An 11,431-nucleotide genomic window follows, 5' to 3' on the forward strand; every position below is an offset into this window, starting at 1 on the left:
CAACGGCTTTTCCTCTTTAATTGCCTCGATGCGATGTCACGTAATACGAATGCACATATAAGTCTCACTTAATGGCTATAAATTAAGTATATTAATTTATTAATTTTTTTATCGCTTAATATATTATATACATATATACGTGTGTGTGTAATAAGTAAGATGTAAATATATACACGCACATAGTGGCTCGGAAACTTACGCGACGTTGATATTTCTTGCCTTTTATATTATACAAATTCACGATTGTAGTGCAGGTTTTCCGCGTCATTATGACGGCGTAATTGTCTCATTTGTATACTGTACTTTGTACATATTCATGATCAACGAATAAAGTCACTTTAACAGGAGTGCCATTTAATGAACCTTCACTTATTTTTCTGTATTACTCTCGACCCGCCGATGTAAGCAACAGGTGTACTACACGTAATCTGGTAGAAAGAAGTTCGCAAAAGGTGGTTAACTGCCCATTGGAATCAGTACCATTGTACAACATAATGGCACGATATATTACACAGTAGTCACACACGCACGTGGGTATAGCTTGATACCGCAAGAATCACGTAAGAGGTATGGAAAGTAATTGATGTCTATTCCTTCATTATACGACCTTATAATATTATGCTGTATATTTCTATTGGAATTGAACAGCAATGTTTCACGTTACGTTGCACATCAACAGTATTTTTATTTTCAGTGATTTATTATTTGATACTTCACGCTTGTTTCCAATGTAATTTCTAAAATTGCACGACAACGATTTGTCGTTTTTTTATCTTAAATCGCTAATTTTCCAGGATACCACGACGAAAAAATCTGCACAAGCCGCATCAGAAATTAAACCCGTAATGCAGCCGGCATACATTAGCAAATTCTTTGGTAAGTTAAAGATCTCGTCTGCGGGGAAGAACTCAATGAGCAACATAGAAAAGAAACTGAGCGAGCCTTGGTGGACGCCTCCACAGTCTGTTGAACGGAAGAAACTCAGACGACACATGGAAGAATCCAATCAAGAAACATCACAGCAGCCGAAAAGATCTCTGAATCAACAAACTTCCTTGCAATTCCTTGCAAATAGATTGTCTCCTAGAGCCGAAGAAAATCAAAATTCAAATCTAGATCTTGATGTGGACGCGATTAAAATTACAACGATCATCGAGACCATTCGACGAAAAGTGCAACGAAGCGCTCGGACAGCAGAAGAAGCAAACGATATCTGGGGAACAATCGCGAAGATACGCTCGAGACGCTCATTACGTGAATCAGAGAATGATGACGCGAAGGCGACTGATGGTGCGAGGTACGATCAAGATCGACGGGAAGGATTTTTCCCGAAGACAAAACGCGCAGCCGACGCACGCGATCTCAAAACGGCGAGTAGCGCCTCCATACCGAGCACAGTGTTTTACAAACGCATTTGGGAGTACATCAACGGTACACGATCTCACTCCGACCTTACCAGCGGTTACAGCGCCTTGGAAAATAACTCCAACAAAACAGACAATTCAACATGCACCAAGCAAGATCCGATCGTCGTCTCGCAGTCGCGGAAAGGCGAGATCAAAGCAGTGAGTCCCACCATAAAAGCAGGACGAGAATTGTACAAACGCATCTGGGACATCATCAACGCGACCTCGGCATCTCATCAGGCAAGCCATGAGAAAGCGGTGGCTCGTCCCAAACGAGACGTGAATTCCCCAGGTAACACTTTCGCGGCAGTTTCGGATCGCTCATGCGTGCAAGATAAGATAGCCGTTCGCGAAGAAGACCAGCCAACGCCAACGACGATCAACGAAGAAGCTTGGCTCGGCCAAACGGACATTACGCAAGAAGTACCCGCTCCTGACCTTTATGAATCAAGATTTAAGGCTGTCGCGAATAAAACAGCCGAATGGCAGCCCAAAGCTGCGATCCCGGCGGTGAACGTGACGAGCTTGAACGACTGGACTATCCCATTGCGAGCGAACGAAACGACCGAGACTGCCGACCTGAACCAACCTGAACCGCGTTCAGCGCAGAATAACACCGATGACTCGTCCGGTAACAGTTCGACGGTGGAATACGCGGGCGAGGAAACGCGCGGGGACAAGCCGCAGAATCTCACCGAGACTGGACCGCCATATCCTCCCGGGCGCGAAAATTCCAGCGGCACGTCATTTTCATCCAGCGCGGATACGATCGATAAGGCTTCGCGTGAAGATGACCGAGCGCAATACGTGGAACACAATGAGACGGACAGTTCGTTGTATGATGCCTCGAATATACCTTACGTCGAGGTGCCTGATTACTCCGACCAGCGGGAGGACACTCTGAACAAGAGTAACCCGGACGCGGTCGAGCTCAAAGAGTACGATAATGGCGATTACGGCGATTACGTCGAGCCCGAGAGCTCTTATCGAGCGGGTGATGCCGCCTCCAAGTCGCCGAGCGACGAGATTCAATTACTTCCGGGTATTCCGGCGGGAAATGACGGGCAGGGAAGCTCGTTGGACGCAAGCGCCTCGCGTTCGCGCTGCATAGAAGGTCAGGATTCTGCGGAATGCGCGGGTAAGCGCCGCCATTCAAAGGATGCCACAAACAGCGACGCTCGGCGGCCACCGGAAGCGTCCGTGAAGCGCGAAGACGCCGCCGTCGACTTCGCGCCGATTCACTTCGACATAAACGAGTACAGAAAGCCGTTCAACCTGGACGATCTTTTCAAGAATGATCCCGTTTTCAAGCATACGTCCGCCAGCAAGGCGGAAACGAGGCACGAGGATGATGAGAGAAATGCCGATCGCGAAAACGGCACGAAGGAATCTGAGAAAAGCGATCGCAATGACGAGTCGGAGGAATCCGCAAGGGACGATCGCAAGGACGAATCCAGAAAACACGAACCTGCGTATCCGAAAGCAGACTGGTACAATTATTTTGTGAGGAACGCGGACTTCCGCGACGGCTCCGATGAAGCCACTTCCCAAGAAGACCAAAGCGGCGAGTCTCACGCGGAGGAGGAAGCGAAGAATGGCGAGACGATCAGCGGAAGTTACAATTCTCACGACGACGAAGACTTCCTCAGGCACATTTTCGGGAAGGATAACGACGAAGAGTCGCAATCCGACGTGGTCGATCCGGAGAACGAATTCTCGTCCCGCCACTTCACGGAGGACGTGCTGCGCCAGCTGCGCGAAAACTCAACGGCCACGGAAGATAGGAGACGAAAGGAATCGAGTAATAGAGAGGACGTTCACAAAACATTGTCGAGGATCTTGGACAAGAAGGATCGTTTCTCCAGATTAGATGAAAATCTTGATAAAATGATCGAAAAGGGTGAAGCAGTGCCAATCCGATACAACAATTTCTGGAGCCTGGAATACGAATCGCCCCGAAGAAAAAATAATGAGGAGGAGAAGGAAGAGGATAAGGAAGAGGATAAGGAAGAGGAGAAAGAAGATAAGGAATACGAATCGTCCCGTAGAAAAAATAATGAGGAGGAGAAGGAAGAGGATAAGGAAGAGGAGACAGAAGATAAGGAAGAGGAGAAAGAAGAAGAGGAAGAAGAGGAGGAAGCTTAGGCGCATGTCTGTTATCGCATGTGTTTTCGCTTCAAAGCGAAATGTAATATGCAATTAACTGTACTTGTAATTATTATGCTGTTATTATATTGTGTAATTAGAAATCGATTATTGTGTAATAGTATTTAGTTTATAGAATCGCTATAGTGCTCAATATCGTTGCGATGTAATTGAACGTTACTGAGAATTAAATATTAATTCTACACTGTTCTCAATTGATTTTACATTTTCATTTAAATAGATTATATCGTATCAATCATATCGTATCAATTATACGAATCAAATATACAAAAATAATTATCACAAGGCGGGTAACGGGAATATCATAAGCGAGTTTAAAGAAAATTAGATATTTTTTTCAGAGATACTAACACAAATAGACACGTTCAATTTTGCTTGTTTAAGGACATTTTACTAGTACAGTCTCTGCAAAAAGTCAGAAACACGCTAATATTTCTATTTTTCAAAACGTATGATGTATGTTGTATATAGGGTGTCCGGTAACTCACAGAATAGCTGCGATTTATAAATTAAGTCAAACAGAACAAAAAATTTCTCTACCATTTTGCAAACAAGTAAAATTAAAAGTAAAATTTTGAATTATTAATAAAAAAATTCGTAAATGATACGCGCCATATGGTAGATAATCTGTGATAGTGACGTTTATTGCTGTATGCTTGTATATTATGCTTGTATATTAGGTAAAATTGAACAAAAAAGTCTACCATTTACCGTTTCCTCTACCATTTTTCAAATGACTACGTAGATGTTAAGTTATTAATTAAAGAAAATTAGTGCATTATTGTGCACAACTGTATATCAATTTTCTTTAATTAACAACATGTACGTGCTCATTTGGAAAATGGTAGAGGATTCTTTTGTTCAGTTTGACCTAATATACAAGCATACAACGGCAGACGTCGCCATTACAGCTCAACTACAGTATAACGCGTGATCATTCACGAATCTCCTTTGATTAATAACTCCAAATTTTATGTGATTGTTCGCATAATGGAAGAAGAATTTTTTGTTCTATTTCACTTAATTTACTTGTACACCGCGACTCCTCTATGAGTTATCGGACATCTTATATATATGATACAGTTAATAATAATATATATCTGCTTTAACAAGTTATATCTACTATATATATCTACTTTAACAATATATATTTACTTTAACATTTTTATAGTATTTTTATATTTACTTTATTTTACATTATTTTCAACTTTTATACTTTTACCTTTGAACTGCAATGAAAGCTCTGCATATATTATTTTGAATATTTAAAGTATATACATACAATAATTGAGATTTTGCTCATTATTTTTCAGTTATCTTTTTCTTTACTAAAGATAGCAACATTATATATCTCTATAAACAGTACGGTTTAGAATATTTCTTATTTCCTAGTAGTAGGATAATATCAGATGACGTATCAATGACGTGTTAAAAACATTATTCATACGTCATTAAAACATTTTTTATGTCGCTATGTTTGCCTGGGTTTACCCTTCAAAGTAGAATAACTTTTAATCCAAACTCTGAATCAATGTCAAATTGTGATCACTTTTAGATACAATCTAAATTAATTTCTAATCTCTCTAAAATTTTTTTTATTATTTTTAAGATATGGGCAATAAAATCTTAATTCAGACATTGTCGACAAAAATTTAAAATATGTATGTTAATTACGTAGGATAAAACTCAATTATTGACGTTCCATTTTCCCAATTACTATAAAAACAACAAAATGCATTTATTTTTCTTGCGACTAAGATATCTGTTTTTTACGATTTTAATTGAGAAATTCTCTTTTGGAATCAGAATGAAAGCAAAAAAAGTTTTTCTAGTATGTCAATGATTAAAGAGAATGTCAATAATTCAATATTTTATCCTATGTTTTGATCCCATACGTTTGGACTCTCTTTAGCGGTACAAAAATCACAACAGGAAATAAATAAATATAATTTAAAAATATATTTATGTCTAAACACCGTTTTTGCACTGTTGAAGAGGATTCAAAAATATAAAGCCGAAACGTTTGTAACTTATATAAATATATTCAATTTATTGTAATATTTTTTTGTTTCTTAAGAAGATGACAAACTCCAAAAATATTGATAACGTAAAGACGATCGTCAAACTATCATGTCATAGATAAGTACTAACATAATTGCACTATTCTTTTCATATTTCTATTATGTATAGATAAGTAACATCTACGTAGTTAACATCTACGTAGTCATTTGAAAAATGGTAGAGGAAACGGTAAATGGTAGACTTTTTTGTTCAATTTTACCTAATATACAAGCATAATATATAAGTATACAGCAATAAACGTCACTATCACAGATTATCTACCATATGGCGCGTATCGTTTACGAATTTTTTTATTAATAATTCAAAATTTTACTTTTAATTTTACTTGTTTGCAAAATGGTAGAGAAATGTTTTGTTCTGTTTGACTTAATTTATAAATCGCAGCTATTCCGTGAGTTACCGGACACCCTATATACAACATACATCATATGTTTTGAAAAATAGAAATATTAGCGTGTTTCTGACTTTTTGCAGAGACTGTACTAGTAAAATGTCCTTAAACAAGCAAAACTGAACGTGTCTATTTGTGTTAGTATCTCTGAAAAAAATACTGTTTTGTTCTATCATATCTAGCGAAAAACAAAGCTTATATAGAAGTTCTTCTACAAACTTTCCATATATATTTTTAAGCTTTTAAGTCCAATTATAAAGGTATGTATATACTTTATACTATATGTTCTTTAAAATTTTCCTAAGCGCGTGCGAACTGCACAACTTTTGTGTCAGGCAAATATTGACTCTAACTAAGAGCTCTCAAAATTTCAATCTTGCAATTTTTTATTATTTTCACCACATATAGAGCAATGTTCCAATTCACTTCTGCACGTACTTTCATTGTAAATTGTGTAATTCTATACAATCAATACGACGTAAACTTCGTAAGAAAACGTCAGAATTTCGTCGGTAAAGTTTTTAAATACGGTATCCCCTGAAGATCGGCGTTAGCTTTTACTTGTCTTTATTATTAGAGGGGAGAGAGAGAACAAACATTACTGCAAACAAATATTCACTGCAAAATCTCACAGCAAGGAAAAGAGAGAAATGTTTTTATGTGATTGACAGATACTACTTATGTTTCACTTTAAAATTAAATTAATTTCTTGTAACTTCAATAAACTCATCCCGAACAGCAACCCTTATGCGCACCAGAGGATCGTGTTTAATAAACTTTTTCTCCAACTGCGAAAACTAACGGAACAGACGGCTGGAGCTGCAAAAACGCACAGGAACGATGCTTTGAGTGCAGGAAATGGAAGAATTGAATCTCGCAGAGAGATAAGCAGCGGGGTTTCCCTAGCGCGAGGGTTGAATCCAGCGTTTGCGGATATATAAGCCCGGCGAGGTCCGCTTGATGTCATTCGTCGGCTTTTAACAATTCCAACAGCTTCGCCTCCAACCTGCCGTGTACCGATCAGGTAAACGCACAAGATCGTGCCTCCGGCTCGTCGCCTCTCTCGAAACGCGCGTGTATTTCTCTCTTTTTTTTTGTCCATCTTTTTGTCGCGGCTGAGACAAATCCCGGGTTTTCCCGCCGAAATCCGCGCGTCATCCGCGAATCGCTCGGAGCGATTTACGGCATCGCCATTATCGATCGGATCGCGTTCTAGTCGATCGACGTTATTGTTCGCGCAATACGCTAACATCGATATCGAACTCCGTCCGCGCAATCCTTGGTCTTGAATCCTCAAGTGCTTCCTGAACGGCGAGAAAGAAGGGGAAACCGGGAGAGGGAAGAGAGAGAGAGAAGGGGAGGAAGAGGGAGAAAGAAAGAGAGGGAGAACAGGAGCGAGAGAGACCGACGACAGTACGGAAAGCAGCAAGATACCTTCCATCCATATTTATTATGTTTATATGTTCACAATGTGGCCGTTAAGGCGAACGCGGAAGCACGTCGGAGAGATTCCGGTTATAAATGGCCGTATATATAAAAAAGTGACCACCGACGTGGGCGACGACGACGACGACGACGACGACGACAACGATGACGACTACAGTGACGCGTTACTCTTATTCCGGGCGCGAGGCATGAGGAAAATCTGACGGAAGAACTTCGCCGTCACGTCGATAACAACGACGATGATGACGACGACGATGACGATGCATCGGCAGACGCCACGGCAACATATTTCCCGTCGATCAAAAGAAATAATTGCGCCACAACGCGCGCCGTACCGCGCCGTACCGCAGCCGGGCTTTCGTATGCCGATGGCGCGCGACCTCACCGGCGTAGTAAGACGTATCGCATCGCGTACGGTATGTGAGCGCGTGCGCTTAACGGGTTCTCTTTGAGTCCTTTGTCTTGTTCTCTTTTTGCCTCCCTGCCCGTCTGTTTTCGTCGTTTTTCAATCGGGACCGAGAGAGAGACACTTTTTCCTTTTCAACACCCGCGTTATCCCTGAGAGAGTTCATCGAGTTCTCCGGCCGTCTCCCTCTCTGTCCTTCCTCTCGGCTGAGCAAGCGCTAATTGCAAACCGGGAACGCGACATCGAGAGCGAGACTCGGGAGGATATCACTCGCGTTTTCTACTTCACTTTCGTGCCGTGGAGTTATCTTGCGTCGCGCGGGAGTGAGCTTTGTCGCGAAGTCGCCGCGACGCGCGAATGGAACACTCTACGGCTCTTGTGGCGAATTCGGCTCGTGAACTTCGTTCCTTCACCATCGGCCTTCCCACAAACTGTGAAGACTGTAAACTCGGAGATAACAACGTTTCGAGAGGGTAAAGAGAGGATAAACATTTTGAGCGTTGGATGAGAGTGAGTCTCGTGTACTTTTTCTTAGCGATTGTCTTCTCTAAGGGATCACGGGGATACCGCACACCCTCATGTTCGTTCACGCTTGGCATCGCGCTTCCTTCGCAACATTGTATCGCAAATGTTGTAACCACGCGATTCAGCAATACGTCATCGTTAATATTCAAACGATATGACGCAAGAACAGCTCCCGCGCAGAATTCATAACGTAGTTTTCGCGTCGTATTCTGTGTCGTAAGACACTGTGAAATTATTTACAGACGGTCACTTTCCCTCTAGATATCCGTGCGACGTTGAAATTTTATATTTTTACAATACCACATCCACACATTGCGCGTGTTTTTTTTATTTTATGCATTCCGAGTGTAAATAAACGTAATATGAAACAATAACTCCGCATATAATATATAAAACGGATTTGCAAAATTGAAAATATCGGGGCACCTCAACGAGAAATGACTCGTCGATCGACGAGTCATTTCTCGCTGGGAATGTATGTGTGTGATAGTGGATCTTAAAAATTTCATTCACATTATTGAACCCATATAGAGTCGTCGACAAGATGTTAACGCCTGCATTTGTTTTAGTCATGAACTCGTCAAACCGATATAAAATCATCGTACTGCTCGCTGTCGTCTTCACTGTTCTCTGCTTTACAGCAGCTACAACTTATGCCGAGAGAAATATCGGTGAGTATAAAAATGTCCCACATTTTACACGCAGACAAGTTTTCTCGAACAATGTAGTATACTAATAATAATTTGTAAGACTTGTATTGTACGACTAGGATACATATCTATTGAAGGCAAAATTTATACATAACAGCAATAAACGAATAATTTGATCAGATATATTTTCTAGCCTGTGTGTGATGATATAAAAATTTATACATACAAGAAAATGTTGTATCAGGGAAGTAAAAAATATTTAAAAATTAATAATTATTTATCAGATGGATACCATTAACATATTTACTTGAATCAAAATTCTATTCTTTCAAACCGAGTATCGTTTACTTAAACCGAGTAAATAATATTCGGTTTAAGTAAAAAGAATTTTTATTTAAGCAAATATGTTAATAATACCTACCTAATAAATATTTCTTAATTTTTAGATATTTTTTTCTCAGATATTTTTTTCTCACTGATACACGTGTTTTTGACGCTGCAGTTTGGATTGCTCATTATTTCTAATCGCAGTATGGGAATAAATTTTATCTCGGGTAATAATTATGTAACGTACACTATTGTGTAACTACTAACACGCGCGTCTATGAGAATTGCAGAAAGACGGAATATTTGTTGCGCTCTAGGTAGTGATGAGTTATAATTGTGTCGATTGCATTATATTACTTATTATCACATGCAAAGAAACTGTTCAACAAATAAATATATTCAATTGATTTCTAGTTAAAGGGAACAGAATTTCTATGGTTCTTATATGTCAAATGCCGTCCTAAAGGCCAGATATTCTGTTACCGTCTTTTACCAAAACATGTTTGGTTCGTTTATTGTTAGATTTTAAATCCTTTTCTCCATGTAGCATTAAAAAACGCATGATATGTATGAAAGATGCACACAGAAAAATATATACTATTCAAATGCTATTTTATTTCAAATATTTCATAAATTTATATATCTGCGAATCTATTATAAGTTCGTTATAAGCACCAAATTTATTTTAAATCCATAATGAATCTTAATAAATTTAGCTTTTCAATCGAGAATATTACATTAAGATTCTTGAATTTTCGACGCGGCCATCTTGATTTATGAAGTAAGAAAATATACGCCAGAAGTGAGATAATATATGTTAAAATTCTTGCAAAATACATTGGAATAAAATGATATACATGTCATTTTATATCCATGATATTTACAATCGATCAGGTACATCTGTAAAATAGTTCAAACGTTTTCCTTTTGTTCTAACAATTAATAAATAACCGTAAAATTGAAAAAAAGTGACAAAATCTAAAGAAAAAATAGGTTAAAAAATAAGTAGGTTAAAAAATAAGTTACGTGTCACTCTAATTTTATGGTAATTTATTGATTGTTAAAGCAAAAGGAAAATGTTCAGACTATTTCACAGATGTACCTGATCGATTGCAAGTGACATTTTATGAGTGTACATTTTTATGTGAAAGTATTTCACAAAAATTTTTATCGTGTGTTTTCTTATCTCTGACATCATTAAACAAAAATTCTACGGTGAAAATTAAAAGTCTTAAAAGAAAAATTAAATTTGCTTACTATATTGAATTGAATCAACTTTTCCTTTGATAAAGTTTTATAATATTTATGCAAAGAGATTCAATTCTTTTTATAACAATGAATTTTTCTAAAATTTGTGACAAGTATATTTTTAGACTATTATAAAAAAAATATTCTTTGTCGAAGATAACTATTACTCGAAAGAAAAAAAATAAATACTTTTTTTTAGCTATAAAATAATATTTTTGTGTGTGTAATTCAATATGGGAATTTTGTTCCATCTTGTTTAAAAACTATGGAAAAAGTTACATACATAAATTAACGGTCCTAATTAACGAGTCGAGTCTCAATTTCGAGTCAAACCTGATTCATTAATATATCAAAAAAATACATATTACGATTTTAAAAACACGGACAAAATATTTTTATATTCTTTAGTACTTTTACTATTATATTCCAAGATTATTTTCACACATTGTTAATATTTAAAAAAACATCTAGAATATCATTTAGTTTAGCGACTGTTTCAATTTATAAAACTGTTAGTAGATTGTGACACCTAAAGTCATTATTTTATATAATATATAAAAAAAGTTTATATTTTATATAAAGTTATTATTTTATATAAAACCATACGATATAGATAAATAGATATTGTATAACCCACCATAGCGACGCGAAATATTAACCCATAATTGGAACTTACTTAGAAACGTGCGCACGCACGTTTTTATTTATTTCTCTTTAAATTTAAAATGAACTAATTTGAAATTCTAAATTTAGAATAAACTAATGTGAATTCTAATTTTTTGCT

At 37.8% G+C, this 11,431-nt stretch overlaps 1 protein-coding gene across 1 annotated transcript in view; it reads left to right on the forward strand.

Annotated features, from left to right (window-relative positions):
* The window catches only part of LOC116852085, a 71,428-nt gene extending 67,163 nt beyond the window's left edge, over positions 1-4,265 (forward strand). The window contains exon 18 of the mRNA XM_032832088.1: positions 737-4,265. Within this exon, the coding sequence (XP_032687979.1) occupies positions 737-3,551 (2,815 nt within the window). The 3' untranslated portion in view covers positions 3,552-4,265. The remainder of the gene's footprint in view (positions 1-736) is intronic.
* The last annotated feature ends 7,166 nt before the right edge of the window (positions 4,266-11,431 follow it).

The sequence above is a fragment of the Odontomachus brunneus genome, unplaced genomic scaffold (assembly GCF_010583005.1).
Source record: "Odontomachus brunneus isolate Ranch 3 - 2012 unplaced genomic scaffold, Obru_v1 Obru_scaffold_201, whole genome shotgun sequence".
NCBI classification, from domain to species: Eukaryota; Metazoa; Arthropoda; class Insecta; order Hymenoptera; family Formicidae; genus Odontomachus; species Odontomachus brunneus.